Source organism: Callospermophilus lateralis, chromosome 4, assembly GCF_048772815.1.
Source record: "Callospermophilus lateralis isolate mCalLat2 chromosome 4, mCalLat2.hap1, whole genome shotgun sequence".
NCBI classification, from domain to species: Eukaryota; Metazoa; Chordata; class Mammalia; order Rodentia; family Sciuridae; genus Callospermophilus; species Callospermophilus lateralis.
Window position 1 is genome coordinate 88,197,450 of NC_135308.1, and position 27,621 is coordinate 88,225,070.

General features: G+C 34.8%; 1 protein-coding gene across 2 annotated transcripts in view; it reads left to right on the forward strand.

Annotated features, from left to right (window-relative positions):
* The window catches only part of Pde3a (phosphodiesterase 3A), a 308,184-nt gene that overhangs the window by 248,001 nt on the left and 32,562 nt on the right, over positions 1-27,621 (forward strand). The window contains exons 3-6 of one of the 2 annotated variants that reach the window (XM_076854166.1): positions 3,263-3,520; positions 5,795-5,949; positions 10,802-10,926; positions 24,590-24,809. In XM_076854166.1, coding sequence (XP_076710281.1) covers positions 3,263-3,520; positions 5,795-5,949; positions 10,802-10,926; positions 24,590-24,809 — 758 coding nt within the window. The remainder of the gene's footprint in view (positions 1-3,262; positions 3,521-5,794; positions 5,950-10,801; positions 10,927-24,589; positions 24,810-27,621) is intronic. The other variant, XM_076854167.1, reaches the window with a different exon arrangement.

Consider the following 27,621-nt stretch of genomic DNA (forward strand, 5'->3'; position numbering starts at 1 on the left):
GATGAAAATATTTTAAGAAATGCTTTATTATTAGAGCATAAATTGATAGTTTTATTGTCAAAAAGTCTTAAGTTTACATTCTGTAAATAAATATTGCCTTCAAATTTTAAATATTTTTGGAAGCCGTCCAGTAAGTTACTAGTTTAAATAGTAGAACAACATGGTGAGGAACTGACATTTCAAGTTTAGAGGATAACATTGGGGGAGTTTTTCCAGAAGTGTAATTATTAGAGATGCACTTGAAAGCACATGTTGTTAAGGTGTGGTAACACAGCTGAGTGACATCTTCATGATTATTTTTTTTTTTTAATTAACAATGTAAGTACATGTGTGACATGCATAGTTACATATCCTAAAACTTAATATGGCACTGAAATTTTTCTGATGGTTCATAGTAGATAATTAGTCATGTGAACAGAGATAAAAACCACAGGTTCTATGATTAAATAAGACATTAAATAATTACAGATATATATGGAAACATAAGATTTAAAGATTTGACACTTATTTTAGCATACTGGTCCAGAACAATTTGAGCTGTGGAATCGAAATGTTTGTGTTTGCACCCTGGCATTTCCAGCTGTCTGATTTGGGCAAGTTATTTATGACTAACAAAAACGAAGTAAATCATTGTACCTACTTTGTAACCTTATGCTCTGCAAATGTCAGTTGTCATGATTATTGTCATTGCCGTTATTGTTATTCTAGTGGTAAAATACATACCTGTTCTCTATGATGGCTTTGCAAAACAATTTTTCCATTACTTATAGTCATTATAAGACTAGATATTTTCATGGATGTTGAGTGTTTTCAAGGTACATACTCACTCAGTTTTTTGGGTTTTTTTTAGTTATAGGTGGAAACAGTATCTTTATTTTATATTTATGTGGTGCTGAGGATTGAACCCAGTGCCTCACGCATGCTAGGCGAGTGCTCTGCCTCTGAGCCACAATCCCAGCCCCTCACTTTTTTTTAATGGCATACATTTTACCCCTGCCGAACAATATTTATTAAGCATTTATATAAGTAATCATTTACGTGTCTGTCTACTCAAATCTTTTAAACAAGTATGTGTAAGTTTCAAATACAGTTACAATACAACTTAGTTCATGTAGTTTTCTATGGATTTTCATTTAGTGGTTATAGTCTTTTGTTGTTGTTGCCAGAGACTAGCTATACCCTTTGTGAGTTTGTTTTTATGTCTTTACATGCTTGCAGAAGTATTTCTTTAGACCAGATGTCTTAGTTTTGCTGGATTATAGGATACAGACATTTAAATTCCAAATTGACAGGGTCAGCAGAATTTTCTTTGAAACATAACTGCACTATTTTTCATTCACTGCTCATTTTCCCCAAACCATTATAAATGTTTGTCTTTTATTATTTGGCCTATTAGGTAAGTAATAGTTGCTTTTCTCATATTAATTTGCATTTTATTTATTAGAGAAGTAAATCAATTTTTAGGTATTTGATTATTTTCATTTTATTTAAATTGTCTCTTCACTCTTTTTTTCCACGTCTTCCTTTCATAAGGTTTTAGAAGCTCTTTATTTGATCTGTTTTATCTTCTCTGTGTGGTTAACATTTTCTCACAACCTTTTTCATTTGCTTATGGTATGTTTTCTTATGTAGATGTTTATATCTTTATACAGTCAGATCTGTCAGATGGTTCCTTGGCAGCTTATGAGTTCATATTATTTTTTAAAGGTTTTAATTCCCAAATTATAAAATATCCTTGTTTTTCTAATAATCTTACAATTTTACCCTAATGTCTTTGACACCTAAGTCCATTGTGAGAGAATGATTAAAGTTTGTTTTCCTCTGAATACATAGCCAAACTCCTAATAGCTTCTTTTTTAATAGTAACTTCAGAGTTACTATGACTATTTATAATTATTGTTCATATCATGGCCATCATTGAAGACCAATAATTGCCTGCACAATATTAAGCATTTTACATGTGTGATTCTTTCTAAGTCTTGTGATTACCTTTTGAGTTTGGTACAATTGTTATTTTGTCTGTTTAATTTGTGGATGAAATTGCAGCATGGGGATACTAATGATTTGAGAGACCATGCAGCTAGAGAGCTGTAGAGTTAGGAGGCAAAACCTCCCATTTCTAAAACTGTTCCTCTAATCACTAACTGTCATGAAAAATTAAATTTAGGTGGGTTCCTTGTGGCTCATACCAGACAGGTTTCAGTATTAACAGTGCCCTGCTCCCTGCCCTAGGCTTCATCCTCCCTCCTGGCCGTGACCCTCCACCTGCGCCCCCTCAGTTCCTCCTCTCCCTACCTCTGTTCTCTCCTGATCTGCAGGGCCAGGGCATTCCTGTCCTCTCTCTCTTGTAGTCGTCATTTCTTTGTGAGTACAGAGTAACTGATCTGATTTTGACAGAATATAACACACGTGTCACAGAATTCTAGAACTGAAATCTATCTATTTACCAACCCTACGAAGAGAGGTTGTGAATCTGAACACAAAAATAAGTTGCTATTCAGGCAACACTAATATTAATATTAGTTGAATAATTACCATACCAGGCTGTGTGTCACATTAAAATATTAATAAAATTAAAATTCATAGGATGTTAATGTTACTTTCAAAATTAAATTTTAAATAATTGTATATGTAAAACATTAGGCTCTTCATGAGGAGTGTTTGACATGAAGGTTTTTCCAGTTCTCTGAAATTTCTTATCTTTAAAAACTAGTGTTTTTTTAATCTCTTCAATTTTGTTCTACCCTTCTCCAAGTTTTATCGTTTAAAAATATGCCATAGTTAGGAGACGGGTGTTCTGGTGTTCTCTTGTACTGCAGGGTGGCTGTAATGTGATATTAGATGCTGATAATGTGCTCTATATTTCAGAAAACTAGAAAAAAAGATTTGAATGTTTTCATCATAAAGACACGATAAATTTTGAGGAGATAGTTCTGCTTACCCTCATTTGAACATTATGCCACGTTTACATGTATGGAAACATGACATAGTACCTCATAAAGATGTATAATTTTATGTGTCAATTTAAAACATTAAGATAATTAAAATGTAAAAATTTTTAAAATATTCCATGAACACAGAAAGAGTGAAAGCCAGGGAAAATTTTAGCAGAGTTTCTAATAGAAATGTGATTTGAATTTTATCGTACTGAATTTTATTTAGTTAGTCCATTTATTTTCCAGTGAAAAAAAACCCAGTTTAACTCTGTGTGCTCCCAGCCTCAGGCTTTTTCTTACTTTGTTCTCTTGGTTTGGTGTCTCAGTCTTCAGGAACCAGTATTACTGTGGATATTGCTGTGATGGGCGAGGCTCATGGCCTCATTACCGACCTCCTGGCAGACCCTTCTCTGCCCCCAAATGTGTGCACGTCCCTGAGGGCCGTGAGCAACCTGCTCAGCACGCAACTCACCTTCCATGCCATTCACAAGCCCAGAGTGAATCCTGTCGTTTCCTTCAGTGAAAACTACACCTGCTCTGATTCTGAAGAGAGCTCTGAAAAAGACAAGCTGGCTATTCCCAAGGTAGGTACTGAAGACACACCCTTTAAAGGCTTAGCCTTTTTATATTTTAATTGTCTCTTAGGTTTCCCTCACAATCCCTCCAAACCCATCTATAGATTCATATCAATTACTTCAAGAAGATGAGTTGATTCTGGTGGCAAAAATAATAAAACCTTAAACTCGAACACTTCTGTCATAATACTTGATTACTTTCTACAAATAGAAAACTTACCCTTTTTATTTATACTTGGTAAGAGGTTTTTTTGTTTTGTTTGCTTGTTTGTTTGTTTGATGCTGGGGATTGAAAGCAAGGCCTCATGCATCTAGGCAAGTGCTCCACAATTGAGCTATACTCTCAGCCCCAGGATTTACTTCTGTGTGCCTGGCTGTGTTGGAGGCGATGAGGATATTGCAGTAAAACACAAACAAAATAACAATGAGAAGATAAAAAAGAATACCCGCTCTGTTCTCATGTGAATTCTGTTTAAAACACACTGCCTTGTAAAACTGAAGGTTCCTTTGCTCTTTGATTTCTTAGTGAGACATATTTCAAAGTGCCTTTATAAATTTCTCAAACACGTTTTGAACTCAGAATGGTTTTAGTTATTTAAGATTATTTAAGGTATAAGGTGGCCTTACTGATTTATATATACTCAAGAAATGATACAATTCCTTCTTTTTACAAACAGGTTGGACGTCCCTTATCCAAAAATCTACCCGAAAATGGTCCAAAATCCAAAACTTTTTGAGCACTAACATGGCACTCAAATAAGTGTGCATATTGGAGCATCAGATTTTTGTATTGGTTAGTTTAACTGGTAAAATCACTGCAAGTATTTCACAATACAAAAAAATCTCCAAAATCTAAAACACTTTGGGTCCCATGCATTTCTAGTAAGGTATGCTCATCCCGCTTAAGACAGGTGTTTTTCAAAAGTAAATAGTACAGGCATGACCCTATGCCTAGTTCAGACCTCAGTATTAGTTAAAACTAAGTTATATTAAAGACAAAATGTCATTATTTCCATGGTCTCTGGTACATGCAGCATGGTTGTTACTCAGTAGACAAGCAGCTGTGTCCTTGAGCTGGTGGTCAGTCAGTAGCATCCATGTCTGCCATGGAGTCTCTTGGGCCAGGAATGTGATCCTTATAATTTTATCAATTGAGTATTTATAGAGTTTCTTTCAAACATTCAGTTCTCCAAAAAAGATATACCAAAGAACGATATGAAAGTAAAGAAATGGAGAGAAAGATTAACTGATTCCTTAGGGTCTCAAAAGAATCATAATTCAAAACTTAGCAGATGAAAGTGTTTGTCTTTTCCTCCTTAATTATCTTCTTGAATGCATATTTACATCTTTAGGACACATTGGAAACTATTGAGTGCCAGAGTTGTTCTTGAATCCCAATGGGTCACCTACTTCACGTCTCGAAAGTTTTGGCATCTTCAGAAGAGCAGAGAGTGTCCTTGTAAACTGTGGCTACACAGTTGGTTTACAGGAGTGATTAACCAGAAATAAAAGTGGGTGGAGGATCTGCCTATTAAGCCTGTTACTGAAGTTGCATCGAGAGCACACCTTCACTTTGGTTTCCAAGATTGAGACCCTCTTGAGAGTGCTGGTGCCCATGAGGGCAAGCCCAGGCCTTGACCTCAATGCCGATGGTACCAGTCCCACTTAGGATATGTTAGGACCACCAATGGCACAGAGAGGAAACAGTGGATTCCCAGCAGGGCTTCTATTCAGAGAAGTTGATACTGGTGGATTTACCCCATCTCTGATGACTCAATCACATTACCATAGGGAAGTGGTGTTTTCTATGAAAGAGTCCATTCTTAGCTCCTATGATTTCTCAAGATAATAAAAACAACCAACAGAACTTGTGTGTATAGACCATTATGTGCAATGATATAAATTAATCCATGTCCCAAACAAGTGACTTTGTGAAAAATACTTCTCATAATAACTAATATAATATGTGTATATAGGTATATATGTCCTATAATAATGTAACTATAAAATTTCTCCAGAGGTAATTTAGTCTCATTCCTATAATCTATATTTGTACAAGCATTGCAGAGCAGACCCCAAAATGTTATTTTTTAAAAATGCAGTCATTTTGGCCAGAAAGTATTTTATTGAATTTCTGCATATCCCAATTTTATATAGGCAATATTGAACCATTGGTGGTTTCATCATTAATTCCAATTAAAAATTATTTCTTCTATTCTGTTACATGAAAGTTAGTGATACAAATGTGCTTGGTAAATAAAATCAATACACATTTCTTCCTAGCGCCTCAGAAGAAGTTTGCCCCCTGGTTTGTTGAGACGAGTTTCATCAACTTGGACAACCACCACTTCGGCCACAGGTCTGCCCACCTTGGAGCCTGCCCCAGTTCGGAGGGACCGTAGTTCCAGCATCAAGCCTCATGATGCACCTTCTCCCAGGTTAGTCAATGTTCCTGCTGGTTTCATGTCTCTTAGAGAATGTTCTTAACCAAAAGGAATTATAATTTATGAGAGAAGGGAAGCCTAAATAATTATAGTTGGTTATAGACCAGCATTATCAGTGGAAACATTATGTAACTTAAATCAGATAATTAGGCTTAAATTTTGTTGTGGGACTTCAAGTATAAGAAGAAAGTGTGCCCTGAGATGATCCCTGCAGTTGTGACCTTGAATGGAAAGGGTTGAGTCCAGGAGTAAAATGTAGGACAATAAAAGGTACACAGAGATGCATACATCAAAAGTACCTAACCTGCTGGGACTATTGGTGTACAACTGTAATCTCAGTTGCTCAAGAGGTTGAGGAAGGAGAATCGAAAGTTTGAGATCAGCCTGGGAAACTTAGCAAGACCCTATATAAACATTTTTAAAAAAATTATAAAAGGGCTGAAGCTCCCCTGGATTCATTCCCTGGTACTGCCAAAACAAAACCAAAAACAAAAAACTAGGCTGACATTTGCAAGTCATTGTTAGAGTCCCCTAGCTCATCAGCAACTGTCCTATCTCTGTAGGAAAGGCAAAAGGGTAGATCACCATTCTAAGACCACCATTCTGTTCAAACATTTGGTAATTTAAACATTTTTGTTGATGTGTGTACAGTATTGGGAATTGAACCCAGGGCCTCGTGAATGGTAGGCAAATTCTCTACTGCTGAACTGCATCACCAATATAGTAATTCACTACAGAGCAACTTTATTTCGTAAACTAATTCCCATTTTACAAAATGACTGTTTAGCTTTTTGTCACTGTGATAAAATATCGAAACAATCAACTTATTAATTTAAAAGATTTATTTTTACTCACAGTTTCAGGGCACACACCCAGTGATCTAACTTCTTTCCACCAGGCTCTACCTCCTAAAGTTTCTACCACATCTCATGGACTGGTGACCAAGACTTTAATGCATAGGCCTTTAGGGGAAATTCAAGATTCAAGCTGTAGCAGTGACTTAAAAGCCAGAAATAGTAACGCTAAAGAAAAGATAATATTATGATCATAGAATGAATTTCTAAGAAAACATCTACCAAAAGAAGTCCTTTTACAGGAAGCTATTATGTTTGTTCTTTTCTAATTTGAAGAAAAATAGCATTCTTTATATGAATTCAATAATTCTGAGAACATATGCCATATGATTTTAGGATTTTGAAACATATATGTCAGTTGACCTAATGAATGAAAAAGATCCATATCCATTGACTTATATAATAGCAATACTAGTAGTAAATTTCTCCTTATCTTAGTCTCTAATATAAATAAAGTATCATGCTGACATTGGCAGAGAAATTGAAATGTTCCATCTAATAAGAATTTAAAGACTTCTCTATGTGTGTAATAAGAATTGTAATGCATTCTAATGTCATATATAAATTAAAAAAAATACTGCTAACTTTTCTTGCTTTCTTGATTAAAGATGTTTAATTGGTTTCTTTCATATAAACATTTGTGTTTTAGTAAACCAATAGAATCAGAAACAAACTCAAATGATTTTTTCATATATCAATGTAATTTCATTATGTCTTCTTACCTGGAATTTTGTAAACTTATAAATGCCACCATGGGAGAAAGTTACTCACCATTCCATTTTAATGGTCGAAACGAGAAGTCATTGCTAATATTTTTCTTTAAAATGCTGGCCATTTTCAATTTCTATAGCATCATATATGAAAAAATGATAGCACAGAGTATTATAGTTAAATATTGCATAATAAAATGAATTATGTCCTCAGTGTACGTCATTACTTATTTTACCAATGCACTTTAGTAAGTTCTCTGTGAGAGTATAGTTAATTTCCATAGAATGACATGCCTTCTCAAATGTCTTCTTTCCTTCTGTTATTCTTTGTTATTTCTTGTCAAATCTCATTTCCCCCCTTCTTTTCTTCAAGTCAATTATATGAAATTGGAGGCTGAAATTGAAATCATCATAAGGAAGAGGGTTCCAAGAAAAGTTATAAGCTTAATTCCCAAAGATCCTGTCATTTTGCCTCATAAAATAAATATGCAGACTCAAATATTTGTAAAAGAGATAAGAAATAGCTTATCCCACTCAATCTCTTTCCCCTAAAAATAGTCATAGATGTCTTCTTGGGTATAGTTTTTCCCACTGTCTAAGCTACTACCTCTAAATTTCACTATCCTGTTAAAAACTCCTGATTTAAAATTTGAAAATGATACGACTTTTTTCACTACTATGAACACATGAAATTGATTCTGACAGTATTTAGCCCTTTAAAGAAAACTCACATATAAATTAATGGCCATAGTACCACCATTAAATACAACTGGTTTGAGTCATTAGTTAAAAGTCATGATTAAAACCCCCTTCACCTAGAAAAACTCTTACTCATACTGCTGATTGATTTCAAAACTGGTTTGAGTTTTAGCCCTGAAGTTTCTTCCCTTTTAGCTTTTATTTATTTATTTCTACATTTGACCTTTCGTTGGAACTCTTTGAGAACTTCAGTGATCCCAAGAAGAAAGTGAGAAGTAAAAATTAAAAACAGTTCACAACTCACATGACTGGGAAATTCTAAACACAGTCTGGTAGAGAGGACCATGGGCTGAAGGTCAGAAGGATCTGGACTATGCAGACATGTGTGTTCCAAGAGGCCACGAGCCTCCGTTCCCTCTGAGAGGAGTCATTACAGAAGGAGACTGTAGCACAATTGCAGGGATAGACTCGATGGAGGAATACAAGTACATGGTTTAAAAGTGTAGACTTAGAGAAGTAGAAAATGCTGACTTAAATCATGTTCTAAATTATTCCAAGTTGACCTTGAAACTGGCCTCTGTCTACTAGGGAAAAAAGGAGCAATTTACTTGACAGTAGACTATTACCCAGTAGGAGTTTTCATACTGGAATTGTTAGAACTGGAGGTATAAAAATTTACTTTTGTGAAAGAGGGTTGCAATCTTCCATAATAGCTAAAGATGATTTTCCTTGCTGTGTTACCATGAGAAAACCACATAAAGATTTCCCTAAGCTGTTTCATCTGCAGAATCTAAATTGTTCTTTTGTCATGAGATCTAAACTGGAATCAAGAAGTGAGGGTCAAAATAGGAGAATGGGGGTCAGAAAGACAGTGGAAAGAGATGGACATCATTACCCTAGTACATGTATGAAAACACGAATGGTGTGACTCTACTTTGTGTACAACCAGAGACATGAAAAATTGTGCTCTATTTGTGTAATGTGAATTGAATTGCATTCTGCTGTCATATATAACTAATTAGAATAAATAAAATTAAAAAATTAAAAAGAAGAAGTGTGAAGGTCAATGAAAAGCTGAAAATTGCTGTGCAGCAGATCACACAAAGCAATGTATGAAAGTGCCTGTAAACTGTCATACATTTATATAAAGAGTATATGTAGATTTAATCTAATTTAGTAATATTATAAATTAATATATATTATATTAAAATGAGATAGCACTGGCTGGGATTTTATTTATCTTGACTTCATTACATCTCTACACATTAAGGTTACTATACTATTGTGCCTTTCAAGCTTTTCAAAAAAAAACATTTTAAATGTTTTTATTTGGAAAAAGCCATAGTAATAGATAGTTTTTGAGCTAACCTTCATCAGACACCATTGAAATATTAGAAATGATAGTAAGGTCTTATATTTTAAAAGTTCACATAGAAGAGTGATCATTTATTCATATTGTGGACTAAGAAATGAAAATATTTAGGCTACATACACATTGCACAAAATTTATTCACAGTAAATCTCATCAGTTAATCCAGCAAAAGAAACTAGTACCATAAGAAAACAGTTGGCTAGTTCTCTGCCTCACACCCTGGTTTTCTTTGATTTATTATTTACAAAATTCAAACCATTTGTGAAAGACTTAGGATGAGATTTCTAAGAAGAACATGAAACAAATATTTTACATGTTTTCTTTAATTATATTGGATAATTTTCTTAAGTTCATTCTGCATTTCGGATATCTCCTTTATGATAATATATGGTTGACCATCATTAGAAGTAAAGAGAAAAGTTGAAGTACCTGGGTCAATAGTTGAAGAAAATTTTTTCAGAATAAAAAGAGAAAAAATGAAATATACCATGAGTGTCAATGCATCAGATTGGCCTCAACACAAATTACAAATGTCACTAATTATCCAGTTACTGATAATGTAAGGATCCAGGCAGTAGCATATATAGCATTCTTCCCTTTGAGAGACCTGAGACTGTTCTTTTATTGCCTAAGTGTCCCTTTTATTCCATATTAGCTTTTGTTCTGGTTTGGATTAACATGCAGGATTCTAAGCAAGGGAAGCATAATGTTGCTTGTTCACTGGGAGCCGCTTTGGCTATAGACCCCTTAAGATTATACTGCATTAATTATTCAGCTATACAAAAATCTCTATATATTGATGACTCCAAAGTTCTACCAATTTCATGTTTACTTACAGAAAGCCATCGGGAAAGATCAGGCATATCCTGCCCACAATGCCAAACTAAAATCAGCTAAAGATCAAATTGTCACATAATATTCATGCAGATTAAAGATTTTTACCAAATTAACAAGTATATGAACTTGATAAATAGGAACGTTATCGCTTCTCTTACTTTAAATGGTATGCTTCATGAATCACTGATGTATCCCCTTCAAGAGACTAAGCTCAGATAACCTGTTTTGTCATTTGAAAGTAAAGTCATTCTTTCAGTGAGCCTGGACCCATATCCAGATTGACAAGTCTATTATAAAAATTATGGTTTTGTTCTGGTAAGATTTGCCCAATAGTTGAGTAATTTATTCATTAGTGGTAAATTCTGTCTTTACAGTGCTATTAATTCAGATTCTTGGAATAACCCAGTGATGATGACCCTCACCAAAAGCAGATCCTTCACTTCATCCTATGCTGTTTCTGCAGCTAACCACGTAAAGGCTAAAAAGCCAAATCGACCAGGTTAGTAACTTATGAGGAAAAGAGTTTATACTCTAAATGCTCTGTCATGGAGTGACCAAGCTTTGAATATATAAAAATATTATGAAGGGAAACTAAACTCAGATGTCTTTGGTTCAACTACTCTGTAAATTTCAATAACCGATTATTTATTTAAATTTCCACTTCATGTGATCATACAGATTCTTCAAGGTTGCTGTACCTTGAACTTATTTTGTAGGAAATCAGATCACCACTAAGGATAATTTCTTGAGCATCACCTTTTAAATATCAGTTTTATTATTAGCGTCTGTTAAACATAGATTACTTTTCAGGAATGTGCTGTATGTATATTTGAGGAAATGCTTCATTTACTATACATGAACTATGACAAGGAATTTAGATATCACAATTAAGAATAATAGAGTTATAGGTAAGGAAATGAAATGATTTGGGGAAAGATTATCTTTTGGCAGAGCACTGAGCTATATCCTCAGTTCTTTTTTATTATGAGACAGGATCTCCCTAAATTGCTGAGGGTCTTGCTAAGTTGCTGAGGCTGCCCTTGAAACTTGTGATCCTTCTCCCTCAGCCTCCCAAGTTGATGGGATTACAGGCGTGCACCACTGAACCCTGAAGGTTACCTCATGTGCCTGGAGTGTGTGCTATTCTGTCTCAGAATTGCTCTTTTCCTAGAATCCCAGATTCTAGGTGTATTTGCTAGGGTGTTTACTCTGACATCATCCTCTTTAGAATAACTAACTCCTAAGTTTTTACAGCTCCGTAGAAAACTTTAACAAGAATTTAGTTACTTCCTGGTTGGTTTCTTAATTTTCTCTTGAGCAGCTAAAGAATTCACCAAATGGTTCAAGGGAAAACTCTCCTTTCTTACTGGGATAGTAGACATTCAAATTATGACTGCCATGGGGGCCCACTATTTTATGTTGTCACCCTCATTTCTGCTAAAAGCTCTGCTGGCTTCCTTCCCTAATGTCTTCATGTCTCTGCCTACATTCTTAGTCTGTCTTGTTTTTTGACCCCAATTTTATTTTGATTTTACATTTTTATTGTATAATCGTTTTTGACTAAATGTCCAGAATAAAAATAAAATACTCTGATAATTATAGACATAGATACTAAATGTGAGTAAATGTTCTTTTTAGTAAAAGAGAGTCCCAAATAATTGCATCACATGAAGTCCAATTCTATCACTGTTAATTTATTCAGAGGAATTATTGGCCACATTTGCAAAGATTTTTTTACTATAATTATTATTGCATGTTAGTTGAATAGATTAATGACTTTGTGACTTTTCCATACATGCATACATTGTGTTTTGATCATATCTACCCCTCCCACTAGTGCTCTCCCATACTTTCCCCTCTCTTTGTCTTGGTTCCCTTTCCCTTCTCTTTGTAGTCTCTGTTGTACTTTCATGTCATTTTTATTCTTTCCACATGAGAGAAAACATGCAGGACTTGTCTTTATGTGTCCAGCTTATTTTGCTTAACATGATGCGCTCTAGTTTCATTCATTCTCCAGCAAATCACATGATTTCATCCTTCTTTATTGCTGAGTGATACCTCATTGTGTATATATACACATACCATATTTTCCTTATCTGTTAATCTGTTGATGGCTACCTAGGCTGATTCTATAACTTGACTGTTGTGAATAGTGCTGCAACAAACATTAGTGTGCAGGTATGTCTTCAGTACACTGACTTCATTCCCTTCAGGTATACACCCAGGAGTGGTATAGCTCTATGATATAGTAGTTCTCATTTTAGATTTTTGAGGACTCTTCATACTGTTTTGCATAGTGGCTGTACTAGTTTCTATTCCCACAGAGTATAAAGGTTCCTTTTTCCTTACATCCTCACCAGCGTTGGTTATTTTTTGTTCTTTTGATGGTTTGCCATTCTGACTGAAATGAGATGGAATCTCAATGAAACATTGATTTGCATTTCCCTGACAACTAAACACGTTGAACATTTCCCCTATATTTATTGGACAATTGTGCTTCTTTTTTTTTTTAATGAGTGCATTTTAATTATACAGAATGAGTTTCATTGTGACATATTCATACATGCAAATAACATACTTTGATCATATCCCGCCCCAGTATCCCCCTTCCCTCACTCTTTCTGATCCCCTTCCTCTTCTGTAGTAGTCTCTCTGCTACTCTTGTATCTTTATTTTTTTAACCTCAGTTCCACATATGAGGGAAAATAGGCAATATTTGTCTTTCTATTTCTGCCTCATTTTGCCTAGCTCTATGATCTTCAGTTCTATCCATTTTCCTACAAATGATGTGACTTTGTTTTTCTTCATAGCTGAATAATACTTCTTTGTGTGTGTTTACCACATTGTCTTTACCACACTCATCTGTTGATGGGCACCTAGGCTGATTCTATAACTTGACTTTTGTGATTAGTGCTGCAATAAACATGGGCTGCAGAAATCTCTATACTACTTCAATTCCTTCTGATATATACCAAGGAGTGGTATTCCTAGATCATACGATATTTCTATTTTTATTTATTTTTTTGAGAAACCTCTACATTGATTTTCATAATGACTATAACAACTCACTTTCCCACCAATGGTCTATGACAGTTCCTTTTCCCCTGCAACTTCACCATCCTTATTATTTTTGTTACTCTTGATGATAGCCATTCTGACTGGGATGAGATGGAATCTCTGTGTAGTTTTAATTTGTATATCCCTGATGGCTGAAAAAGTTGAACATTTTTTCCTATATTTATTAGCTATTTGAACTTCTTTTGAAAAGTGTCCTTTCAAAACTTTTGCCCATTTTTTGATTGGACCACTTGAACTTTTGTGGTTAAGCTTTTTGAGTTCTTTATATAGTCTAGATATTAATCCTTTGTCAAATGAAGAGCTATCAGATTTTTTCCCATTTTGCATATTGGGACAACTTCTGTTGATTGTTTCCTTTGCTGTTCAGAAGTCTTTAATTTGATATAATAAAGTTGTCAATTCTTGCTATTTCCTGAGCTATAGGAGTTCTAGATAGGAAATTATTGCCTGTGCCAATATCTTGAATTCCCCTGTTTTCCTCTTGTTATTTCAAACTTTCAGATTTTACATTAAGATCTTTGTTCCTTTGAGCTAATGTTTGTACTGGTTGAGAGATAGGGATCTAGTTTCTGTCTTCTCCATCAATATCTAGTTTTCCCAACACTATTTTTTCAAGAGACTGTTTTTCCCCCATCATTTGTCTTTGGCACCTTTGTTGAGAATCTTATGTTTTGAAATCAGGTATTGTGATGCCAGAAGCATTGCAATATTAGGTGTATTTTTGTGCTTCTGTGTGAATTTTAGGATTGTTTTTTCTAGCTTTGTGAAGAATGTCATTGTCATTGGTATTTTGATGGGGATTGCATTGCATCTCTAGATCCCTTCAGGTAGTTTAGCCATTTTAACAATATTGATTCTCTCAATCCATGAACATGGAGAAGTCTTTCCATCTTCTAGCTCATTTTCTTTCTTCAGTGTTTGATAATTTTCCTTATAGAGGTCTTTAACCTCTGTGTCTAAGTTTATTCTTAGATATTTTATTTTTCGTTTTGAAGCTGTTGTGAATTGGACTTTTTCTTCTTTTTTCTTTCTCAGTGAGTTTATTGTTGGGGTATTAAAAAACCTCAGATAAGAAGCTGCGCTATGTGTCAAAATGCATTCTAATGTCGTGTAAAACTAATTAGAACAAATTTTAAAAATACAAAAAGAAAGCTATTCATTTTGTATGTTGATTTTGTGTCCTGAAACTTTGTTGGCTGTTCTTCAGTTCTGAGGGTTTTTTGTTGTTGTTGTTGATTCTTTAGGGTTTGCTAGATATAGAATAATATCATCTGCAAACAGACATAATTTGACTTCCTCCCCTACTATTTGTTTCTCCTTTATTTCTTTCTCTTGTCTCATTGCTGAAGTTTCCAGTAACATTTGAAAGAGTGCTGTGTGTGTACACCCTTATCTTGTTCCTGCTTTTAGAGAAAATGTTTTTAATTTTCTCCATTTAGTTTGATATTAACAATGGGTTTGTCTTGTATGGTTTATTATATTGAGGTATAATTCTTCTATACCTTGTTTATTCAGGATTTTATCATGAAGGGCTGTTGGATTTTGTTGAAGGCATTTTGTGTGTCTACTAATATGTTTTTTTTGTGCTTGATTTTGTTTATGTGGTATATTACTTTGATTGATGTGTATATGTTGAACCAACCTTGCATCTCTGGAATGAACCCCACTTGATTGCCATATAGTGTTAAATTCGATTTGCAAGTATTTTATTGAGAATTTTTGCATGTGTGTTTATTAAGGATGTTGTTTGGTAATTTTCTTTTTTGTGGTATCTTTATCAGGTTTCCGTGGAAGGGTACTACTGACTTCATGGGATGAGTTTGGAAAAGTTCCTTCCTCCTTTATTTATTTATTTATTTATTTTGTAATAGTTTGAGGAATATTGTTATGAGTTCTTTAAATGTCTGGTAAAATTTAGCTGAGATTGTATCTGCTCCTGGACATATTTTTGTTGGGAGAATTTTTATTATTATTTCTTTAATAATAACACTTCTTATTGAACTATTTAAGTTTTTTTGTTTGGTTGGTTGATTGTTTTAATATTCTCTTGGGTTTGGTTTTCCTGGGACATAATATACCTAGAAATTTGTCCATTTCTTCTAGACTTTCCAGCTTATTGACATATAATTTTCTAAAGAATTTCCTAGTATCTTATGAATTTCAGTGATATCTGTTGTAAAATCCCCTTTTTAACCTCTCATGGTACTTAGAGTCTTCTCTTTCTTTGGTAATTTGGCTAAGGGTTTGTCAATTTCGCTTATCTTTTCAACTCATTGTTTCACTGATTCTTTGTATTGTCCTTTTAGTCTCTATTTCGTTTATTTCTGCTCTGATCTTTTTTATTTCTTTCCTTCTACTGACTTGGGGTTTGGTTTGTTCTTGTTTCTCTGATTTTGAGACGTATCCTTAGGTAATTTATGTTACATCTCTGTTTTCCTTTTCATTAATGATATTTGATTCTTTTCTAATTCTCCTTGATTTACTACCCTTCTAGTGAGATTTAATCTTCTCATGCTCCTGTAGTTTTACTTATCTTTTTCTTTTATATGTAGGATTCCCTTAAGTATTTGCAATGCTAGTTTTGTGGTCATAAATTCCTTTAGTTTATGTTTATCTTGGAACATAAACTAAAGTACTGCTTTCACTGTAGTGGTTCTGGTTATGTTGTTTCCATTTTTTTGATTCTAGGAATTTTTTTGTTTTGTTTGTTTTGTTTTTTGGCAGTGCTGGGGATTGAACCCAGGGTCTTGTGCATGCAAGGCAAGCACTCTACCAACTGAGCTATATCCTCAGCCCCCTTGATTCTAGAAATTTTAAAAATTTCTTCCATGAACGACTGTTCATTCAAAATTGGGATTTTTTTTTATTCTCCATGTATTTTCATATTTTCTTGTTGTGAATTTCTTATTTCATTCCATTGTGATCTGGTAAGATGCAAGAAATTTTTTCAATAGTTTTCTATTTGTTAAGACTTGCCTTATGTGTCCGATTGGGAAAAGTTCTATGAGTTGACAAAAAGAATGTGCCTTCTGCCAGTATTGGTTGGAATATTCTGTGGATGTCTATTAAATCCATGTGATCTGTAATGTAATTTGACTCTGATGTGTGTTTGTTGACTTTTTCTTTGGATGATATATGAAAGTTGGGCATTGAAGTTACCCACTATTATTATATTGGGGTCAAGCTCTCCCTTTGTGTCCTGTAGCATTTGTTTTGTGAAATTAGGTGCTCTTATGTTCAGTACATATTATATATTTTTACAATTGTTAGATTTTCTTGATGACTGTCCCATTTAGGAATAGATAGTGTCCTCTTTTTGCTCTTCTGACTGAATTTGGCTTGAAGTCGATTTTCTATGTAAGTACAGCTACTACTGCTTGCTTTCAAGTTTCATTTGTTGAAATGTAATTCTGTGTCCTTTCACTTTCAATCTATTGTATGTCTTTGTCAGTGACATAAGTTTCTTACAGGCAGAAATTTGTTGAATCTCTTTTTTTTAATCTATTCAGTCAGTCTGACTCATTATTGGAAACTCAAGACCATTAATATTCAGGATTATTATTAAAAGGAATGTTCTAGTTTCTATCATTTTGTTGTTTTCCTTCTGTTGTTTCAAATAATCTGTTTGCTTCTCCCCACCCCCTTTGCCTTAGAGGTTTTTTTTTTTCTGCATTAATGATATTTGAATCTTTTCTAATTCTCCTTGGCTTATCTACCCTTCTAGTGAGATTTATTCTTTCTCATGCTCTTGTGGTTTACTTATCTTTTTCTTTTGTATGTAGGATTATCTTAAGTATTTGTATCAATGCTAGTTTTGTGGTCATAAATTCCTTTAGTTTATGTTTATCTTGGAAGGTTTTACTTCTTCTTTCATTCTGAAGAATAACTTTGCTGAATATAGTAATCTAGGTTGGCCAGTTTTTTTGTTTTGTTTTCCAGAACTTGACATATATCATTCCATCCCCTCCTGACCTTTAGAGTTTCTGTTGAGAAATCTCATATTTTTCTGATGGCTTGTCTTTATAAGTGACTTGGCACTTCTCTCTTGTAGTTTTTAACAGTCCTCTTTTGTTCTGCACTTTTGGCAGTTTAACTATAATATGATGTGGAAAGGTTTTTTTCCTAGTCATTTTTGTTTGAGGTTCTAAATGCCTCTGTTCCTGAATATCCATTTCTTTATTAGGATTTGGGAATTTTTCTGCTATTGTTTCATTGAATATGTTTTCTAGGTCCTTAGTTTGTAGCTGATCTTCCCCGCCCCCAAGTTTGTTTGGTCTTTTAATGGTGTCCCATATATCTTTATGTTCCATTCATTATATCTTTTTTCCCTTTATTATTGTCTATATGTATTACTTCATCAGTTTTGTCTTCAAGCCATGATTTTTTTTCTTCCTTTTGATCTAGTTTATTAGTGCTTCTTTGAATTGAGGGTTTTTAAAAAAATTTTTAAAGTTGTAGATGGACACAATACCTTTATTTTATTTATTTTTATATGGTACTGATGATTGAACCCAGTGCCTCACACATGTTAGGCAAATGCTCTGTCACTGAGCTACAAACCCAGTCCTGAATTGAGGTTTTTATGTGACTTACTGAGCTTTTTATTTCCAAGATTAGTGTTTGCAAAATGTCTATTTCTATATTGAATCACTCTTTCATTGCCTACATTTTCTTCCTTAATTCATTGAGCTTTTTATTTTTACCATATTTGAAACGATTGATCATTTTTGAAATCATTCTTTTAAATTCTTTGCTGATCATTTTATTCACTTCAGATATCTTTGGAATCAATTATTAGAGAGTTAAGAACTTTCAGTTGAATCATTTTTCATATTTCTTTTGTTGCTGTGTCGAAATTTGTGCATCTGTTAGGATGGATATCTCTTTCACTTTTGTGTGAGAATTTTCTGAGTGAGCCGTGTTCTCTTCAAGGTGTGCCCTAGGTTATTGGTTTGTTGTGTAGTACTGAGGTTAATTGTAAATGAACTTTGTAGTGCTATTCTCTTTGGTTCCTTTGACTGTAATTAATAGGTTTCAAAACTTTATTTACTATATCAGAACCTGAGTGTCCCATTTTGTTTATAGGATTTTCAAGAGTGGAATCCCTCTGGTAGATCAGGCAAGTGCATTGAAGACAGCAGAGTATATGGGGTACACCCTCTGTGGTTACTCCTCTAGTCTTGTCATAAGTATGCAGTCAACATCAAAGACAAATAGATACATGTGTACATATACAACTGTATACCTTTCCTAAAAGGGTCACTTGTCTTTTCTCTAACTTTTAAGTTAGACCCTTTCAGGAAAGGTAGTCAGTTTTAGAGAAAACTTGTTGGTATAGAATCACAGCACTGTAGAATATTTTCTGTAGCATCCTAAAAGGATAGCCAACTTAACCTGTGTGCCTGACAAATCTGAGAGAAGTAAAGACATTCTGAGAAAAGTAAAAAGTTTAACACCTATCAAATTTTCACTAAAGATATTTATGATAGACATATTGTAAAATGAAAAATATTAGAGAGAAAGCCTGAGACCTAATAAAAATGGTGATTTGAAAACCATGGGTCAATCCAAACAAACCTGATATGCATAAATATTGTTTCCAGACTTGTGGTAGTTTTTTTTTTAAATCTTAAGGACAGAATTAAAATATAGGACAATAATAATATGTAACTCAAGGATGAACTGTGAATTTCAGTGTTCTGTGTTCTTGTGTAGGTTAGGAAGGGGTTTAGAGAAGGAAAGTGAGGCAGATAATGGTCAAGTAATTTGCCTAAGACCATATATTTAGTCTTCAATCCTTTCTTTTGTCCTAGTGATTTCATATTAGAAAGAAAATTGAAAAACAATTGATGTCATTTAAAATAAGGATTTTGTGGTTCTTTTTTTTTTCTGAATACAGATAATGAAGGATTTGGTTTCTTTTCTCTGTTTCTTCAGTTAGGTAATAAAATAAAAAATATCAACTAGCCCAATGTGATGAAAAGAAGAAGCTGAAAATCATGGTTAGGGCAGACACTGGAAAATAACAGAGCAAAGGATAAAGCATACTCTATCCTTTACTCCTGCTCCCCAAATGGAGAAGAAGGGACACAGTGTAAAAGGAAAAAGAATGCCCATGTCATATACCATAAGGACTGAGGTAGAAGCGAAAGCCCCACCATAGCCAGAGTCTCCCTTCTTTCTTGCCATCAAGGGCATAAGGATCTCCCTTGGGATTACTTTGAAGGGGACTTTGCATTGTGGTGTTTTAAGCACAGAGTCATGTGTTTATCAAATAACCTTGCATCCCATGTGCACTGAATTCAATTTTTAAAAAAATCCCTAAAAGTCTGCCAAAAGGTAGTAAAACATCCATCAAGAATCAGTGCTGGAATTAGGTTGCAATTTTCCCGGGTCAGGTGGGTGCTTCTGATTTAAAATCCCTGTGTCCTAGCATGAACAGCATGCCTGGGTTGAGGGTGGTCAGGAGGTGTGCTGTGCTTGATGTGGTTTACTAGGATGTCACCTGGTTTTCAATGAACTATGTGGAAAGAGGCTGGGGAAAGCCCCTCATGGGGCAAAGAGTATAAGCAAATGAAATTCAATGATGTGTGAAGAGAGTTTGAGGAGGAAGTGTTAGAGTAATGGGCAATGAGGTGGGGAGGGAAAGCAAGCATGAAGTAAAACACAAGCAAGCTAAAAGATAAATGACCTGTTTTCAGAAGGGCTTAATGAATCTGTTCTTTGCACAAATCAAGTAAACAATGTGTCCTCTAGCTCAGTCAATCAATGTTAATTTTAAGTAGCTGAAACACAAGAAATTATTATGCAGTCACTAATATAAAATAAATGGATGAAATCACAGAGGAGTCCTTTGATTAAAGCATAAAGCAGGAGATTTAAATGCAATTTGCATTTTCAATCTTGCTCCTCTTCTGTGAATCACTGACAATGGGAAGCTACCATGACGTCATTCTGCTTTTCAAATTCCTCTAATCCATAGTTGCTGCATCTTTCAAGTTTGGCCTGTTATAATGAGTGCAGATATCTCTATACCTGAAGAGAAGACCAATTTTTTCTTACAAAAATTTTGAAATAAAGGAAACAATTCTTTAGTTACATTTTGTGTTTTGGAAAAATATTAGGACTGGTCATTTCCTGTAGGCATGGAAAAGAGGCATGGATTTATCAGACAGGCTGGTTCCTTTCTTGTTCAATTAAACTGAGAGAGTTTTGTAGCACAAAACAGATGGATTCACTTAAAGAATTCCCCTGCGGTACTGTTTATCTTCTCCCTTTGATTACCCACAGTTCCTTATGTCTTGACCACATTTTCACATGCTCTCAATAACAAGGAATTAAAGACTCACTCAAAGGAGTAACTATTTTAGACAGTTTTTGTTGTTGTAGTTTTAAATTTTCTGTTTTAAGATAATTTTTTAAGTATTTCACATTAGGAAAATTTATATCATTCAAAGGCTTACATTTCAGAAGCTATGCCTTTTACTCCTAGAGTTTCTAAGAATGATATAAAAGATGAAGAAAAATATATTTGAGAGAATGCACTTCACAAATGTTTGTATCTGTGTGAATGTGCAACATACAATTAAATGAGACCTAGAAGGGTTATGATAGTCATCCCTGTAACTTTAGACATGATTACATTTGAATTATCTTAGGAAATCTGTTTTCAAAGATTTGCAAAAGAAGGTTATTCCTCCCATTTCTTGAGAGAATCCCCTTCAAATGTCAAAAATCATTTATTTATTCTTTTCTAGAAAGAAAAAAATTTTGGCAATCACAGGTTAAACATCCAAATTGGAGCATTTTAGATTTTGAATTTTTGGATTAGAGATACTCACCTGGTAATGTCCATGTGAATATTCAAAAATCCCCCCAAATTCTGAAATCCAAAACACTTCTTTTGGTCCTAGCATTTTAGGTAAGGGATACTTGATGTGTATCTACATTTCTCTTTGAGGGTGGCGGGTGGGTGGGCGTATATTTTTCCTGTGGAATTCCTAATCCTCTGGGTTTTTAAAATTTTAAGCAAATTTTATACCTTTATCTTCTCACCTACAAAATAAAAATATCCTTGCTTCTTAGGGTTGTTGCCAAGACCCGTGCTTTTAAAAGAGTTCAAAACATGTTAACTAAAGTACTATAAAAGTAAATTGGTTCTCCTGTGTTACAGATTTATTTAAGATTTCATCCCAGGAGTCTTAAAGTCTGCTTATTGGTTTAAATTTAGTTAAGTGCTAAGGTCCAAGAACCCTAATGGTTATATGAATTTTAAATGTGTATTTAAGAGTGAAATGTATGTGTCTGAGTCCGTCAGCTGGCAACTTCTAAAAATTAGCAAAGGAAAAAAAAATCACCATTCACATAAATTGCCTTCTGAAAAGCCATGTGTGGAGACATAAATGGAGAATGGTCCCATGGGCTTTGAACTGCCATTCTGGGGCATGGGGTGTAGGAGTGGTAGAAAACTGTGCCCAAACTCATAATTTGCTATCAAAATAATTAAGTGGCTGCCTAAAGAAGGTCTATCAGGAGTTTATTTTTTTAAGACATAGCAAATTAAAACACTGCCAGGGCCCTGCCCAACCCCCACCAGGCATGCAGAGTAGCCCCTCTGTCTTCATGTTCCCTGCCCCTTTTCTTCCTTTGTGCTAAGCTGACAGGCTCTGCCCTCCCCCTGATGAGTCCCTCTTTCTGGAACATGCTTTCCCCACACTCCGGTCTGAATATCTTCCTTACTTCAGCAGGCCTGTGTTTAGATTTTAGGACCCACAGAGGTCTTTTCAGACTGTCTTCTCTAAAGAGCATTTCTCTCCTCTGTTCTCTACCCTCTACATTGCTGGTTCTTCATATCACTTGAAATTACATCCTTTTCCTTTTCTTTCTTGTTTATTGATTTTTATTTTGTTGTTTCTGCGTCCCTGGAGAGTGGGAGCTCCATGAGAGCAGAGGCTTCATTTTCTACCACTGTATCCCTGGAACAGGACACATAATAGGTATTATTTGTTAAGTGAGTGAATCGTTGAGATGCTTATTCAGTGCAAATACCTTGGTAACCTTTATATATCACCATACCAGGATTTAGCTCCTTTATGGTTACATGGCTTTTCTAAGATTATCTGTAGTCTCTGTCTTAATCCTCCTTGTAGTATAAATCAGACCACCCTTTTTCAACCTTTCTTCTTTTTTTTTTTATCAAAGCCCACTTGTATGTACATTTGTAAATATGATAATGTGATAGGTCAGTGGAGAAATGGGAAGCTTAGTGATTTAGAGCTTGGTGAAAAATTTATTCCCTTTATTTCATAAATTTAAAATGTGAAAAACATATTAGAATATTAAAAATTGACTTTATTCTGGAGCTTTCATACAAAAACCTTTCTTTTTTTTTTCCTTTTAATTTATAACCATTAATTATTTCATAGCACTCTGACAAACTCGCTGGCAGTACCTGATACTGTATTTGTTGGGAAGTTCTGAGTTAAAAATTTAATGAATTTTCTTTCAATTCAGGAATCCATGAAGCATTAAGGTCAGTATCTTTGCTAAAATAGCTAAATCTACTAGTTGAACTAGGAATCAGAATATAAACCATTAACGCAGTCACAAAAATCAGTACAAATGCTGGTGAGTGGATGGTGGATTTTTATTCTCCTTTGGAGGGTTACAGATAGAAGCCTGAGCTTATAAAATGAACCACATTTTACTCAGAATAGTTGGGCTCACAGCATATCTCTACTTCCTAGAACTGTGACCCTGACAAGGCTTTTTAACCTCTTTTGGTCTAAGAGGTTTTACTTGTTCAGGATCAATGCAAAAGTTTGATAAGAATGAAGAATGGAAATAAATGTTAAGCAGAGGACTAGGAGGTTCCTCACACTTGAGCAAAGGAAATATGAGATTTTTCATCTTTTAAAACAAAACAGAAAAATAATAGTGCCAAGAAGAAATATAAAAATAAATTGCAAAAACACTTCAGCAAGCTTAATATTCCTTTCAGTGGAGCAGAAAACCATTGGGTGTGACAAATCAAACTTTTGAGGGAACTGGATCTTGGAAACAAACCCTGTTCTAAGCCATCTGCCAGTTAACCACACACACACACACACACACACACACACACACACACACACGACGTAAAGTCCGTGGCTGTAAATTTCCCTGGAGCAGTGAGAAATAGAGAACAACTCAGGATGATTCCATTTCATGCCCCCTAGAGTAGGATGTTCAGCCATAAAAATCATGAAAAGCAGTAAGCACATAGTCCTCTGGAAAGTACATGTTCGGTGTTTTGGTTTTTTCTTTTCAATTCCAAGCATAGGCCACCTTCTCTGTGTTCAGAGAGAGCAGCTTCAAAAAATATCCTCCTCCTTCAGCCTCAATGCTTGCAAATCCAAGCCAGCATCCTGGACAATTCTCAAAATCTAGAGAAAACACATGAGTATGTGTGTCAGACACTCACATTTGAAATCTATGATTTGGGTCTATTGTTTGATATGAAATGGATCACATTAGATGTTTAAATGTTTTCTTCAAGAATCATTTTGATCAAAGCACTATTTCACATAAAAAGTTGCTGTTTTGCTGAAAGCACAAATGGTTAATAAGGTTAATTGCTTCTCAAAAAATTTATCTCCTTTATTTTCAGAATTGCATGCCTAGCACACTGAGCTTAATGTTAAAAACAATAGTAAATCTGTCCCCGCTAAAAGCTTCTCAACCTCAGAGAAAGCAAACAAACACAGGAGAAAAGTGTAATGGTTGTTTTCAAGTCAAAATGACAAGAAACAAAAATGGGAGGAAAAATATCCTTCTGTCCTGAAGTTACTCCAGGACACCAAGGCTTTAGCTGGACGCGCCAACATTGCCACCAATTTTTCATGATGATTCATTACTCTCATTTCATGCTGTGGAGACACCCCAACCACACACACTGTCTCCAGATGGTGGCATGTGGAAACCAACTCAGTGGCCTGAGTTTACACGTGGCTGTTTTGAGTTTACTGGAGCAGGGTGAAGTGCAACAGTTGCACATTTGCATTTCAAAGACATTTGTTTAGTGACTTAATAACTTTCTTTCTCAGGTGCCCTCGCTAAAATTTCACCTCTTTCATCGCCCTGCCCCTCGCCTCTCCAAGGGACTCCAGCCAGCAGCCCTGTCAGCAAAATTTCCACAGTGCAGTTTCCAGAATCTGCTGACACAACTGCCAAACAAGGGCCAAGTTCTCACAGGGCCTTAACCTGTACTCAGAGTGCCCCTGACCTGTCCCCTCAGGTCCTGACTCCACCTGTTATATGTAGCAGGTAAGGATTTTGTGGTGTTAACTGAAGTCCAATAATAAAATCAGTGACAGTTTTCCTCCTCAGAATGCCACCTATCTATACAGTTTGGTGCAGGTTTGCCAAAAGAACAAGAAAGTGTAGGATGATATGATTTGTATTTAATAGACATGAAGAGAAACTGAATGTGTCAGTGGTTTTCTATTAATAGAAAGCTTAGACTCCATGCACTCCACACAGTTAATCTTTGGAGATGTCTCCAAATAATCTTTTTTTATTTTGTTACAAATAATAATGATTACAAAATAATAATAATTCTGTTACCAAATAATAATAATTTTGTCTGCAGTTGATGGAGCATGCATAAAATATCTAATTGAAAAATTACACCAGCTAATTTGATATCATCTGACACTGGGTTGAAATGTGTTTTACTTGTTCTCCTGGGAGTACTTTACATTGATATTAAAGATATTTTGTCTGAACTTGGCATTTCTGATTTTAGCACTTTAAAAATGCATCAATAGTGTATGGCAAATTATGGCTAGACGCTAATAGTTCTCTGAGTGCTATTAAGCAATTGTTTGTACCACTCTGTCTTGTTGAAAAAGAATTATAAAAGATTATTTAGCAGAGGATAAGAAAAGAGGGTCTAACATGGCCAAAGTAATTACTTTATCAACATTATTACTAAGAAATTAATTCTACTGATTAATGTATTTTTAATTGTTCTTCGTTAATAGCTTCAACTTCAATAATTGGTCTTAAATCATTAAATATTTTTTAAATATAAAATAGTTGAGTCTTTAAGTATAATCATAAGGATGCCTTCATCAAAAATGATACTTCTAAGGTTAATGAGGAGAACTATTTGAATAAATTTGTAACATATTGGTTTTCAAGTAGCAAATATTGGCTCATAGACCCAGATTTTATCAGTGTATTCCATCTTAAGAACTAGCAACTGATAAGAAGCTTCACAAATTCCATTTTCTAGATATTATTCAGAAACTCTGTGACTTAGTCAGTTTCCATCTCTATGATAGAATACCTAACATAAATCAACTTAAAGGAGGAAAAGTTTAGTTTGGCTCACAGTTTCAGAAGTTTTGTTCAACGATTGCATGACTTTAATTGGTTTATGGCCTGTGGCATGGCAGTACATCATGGCAGAGAGCAGAGGGAAGAGGAAACTGCTCATCTCCCGGTGGCTGGGAAACAGGGGCAGAGAAAGAGATTCAGGTCCCTGCCCCTGCTAGGGCACACCCCACCCCAATGACCTAACTTCCTACCCAATTCCACCTCTTAGTGGTTCTACTTCCTTCCAGTATTACCACCGGAAGTGATCAAGCTTTTAACCCATGGGACTTTGAAATGTAAGTATAGATCCAAACTAAAGCACTCTAGAGGTTAAGTGGGTGTCATTTATTTTACAATCTTTATTTTTACTTCTTAACTTTTTGCAAATATTTGTAAACAGGAAGTCAGTTTTGTGTGTTCTTTGGGTCGGGGCCGAGTTGAAAACTTAGTCTGCCATCTTAAAATGGTTCCTTCCTCTCTTTGTCAGCCACTTCTAATAAAATGATTTCTGAAGGACACTAACTTCCCCAAAACACATGTTCTGTAATAGAATGTCTAGGAGACACAGCATATTTTTCTGTTGGAGACTCTCAACATGAATCATATTATTAAAAGCTCTGAGAAGTTGTGCTAAAAGAACACCTCTCAATTTTTATTTTATCCCTTGTGTTCTGAACTTGAACCACAAAGCCAGTTTCATTGGCTAGCACCCTATCCTCGCCCAGGAATCTAATGTCAGACAGGACTAACTGAAGAAGCAGGATCTGTGGGTATGCTCTGGGCCACAATGGAGCCCCTTAGAGCAATCTGCATTGAGGACATCTGCTTCCAGCTTTTCTAGGGAGCCCTCCCACTCTGGACTCCAGACTTGTGGGAAATAAGCTGCCTAAAGAAAGGAGAGAGATGTTCAGGAAAGACCTTTCACCCATGGAGCTTTCCTCATCATAGCCTATTTTTTTTTGTGATCTTGGCGGGAAGAATGTAATGGGATTTTTATAAAAGAGGTTTCAGAGAAAAACAAGGGGATTTCACTGTCTACATGTTCAGTAATGTTTATAAATCCAGTAGTGTGTGTTTTATTTGTTTGGGCTTTATAAATCTATAATTCAAACCAGGTTTTATTATTTCCTTCAAGGCAGCCACCCATGTAGGCACAGAGAGCTCCAAAAACACACGACTAATTATTGTGGTTTCCCCTGCTGAACTCGAAGGGTTTGGCATTGAGTCCCAGTCTCTTGGCTGCTGTAATGTCTATGCAACAAGCCATTTTTTGGCACAGGAGCTGATATATTTGAACTCTAATTTCAGTATTACTTTTAGGTATTATCTTGCAATGAAAAATCTGTAAACTAATAAACTCTCCTTCTCCAACCTGCATCTGAGAATTGAAGACCATCCATCAGTTGCATGCACTCCCTTTTTCTATTTATTCTCTCATTGTCTTTTGATTCCCTAAAGTAAAGTGATAGGATTTCATCCTTAAAAAAATGATTTTTATATAATGCTTTCTACTGACATTCAAGGATTGACCAGTAAATTTACTTAGTATGAAGATATTCTCTAGCCAGAAAATGCTTTTCTTTATTGCATGCACATGTATAATGGAGAGAAAATGATGAGATATTTAAGATATTAAACAATAGACTCACTCATTTCTTTTTATTTGAGTGGTTAATCTGTAAATAACTAACAGACCAAAAAAAAAGTCTTCTGAGACTCTTGGTAAGAGTCTTCTTTAGACGATTATATTCTTCAT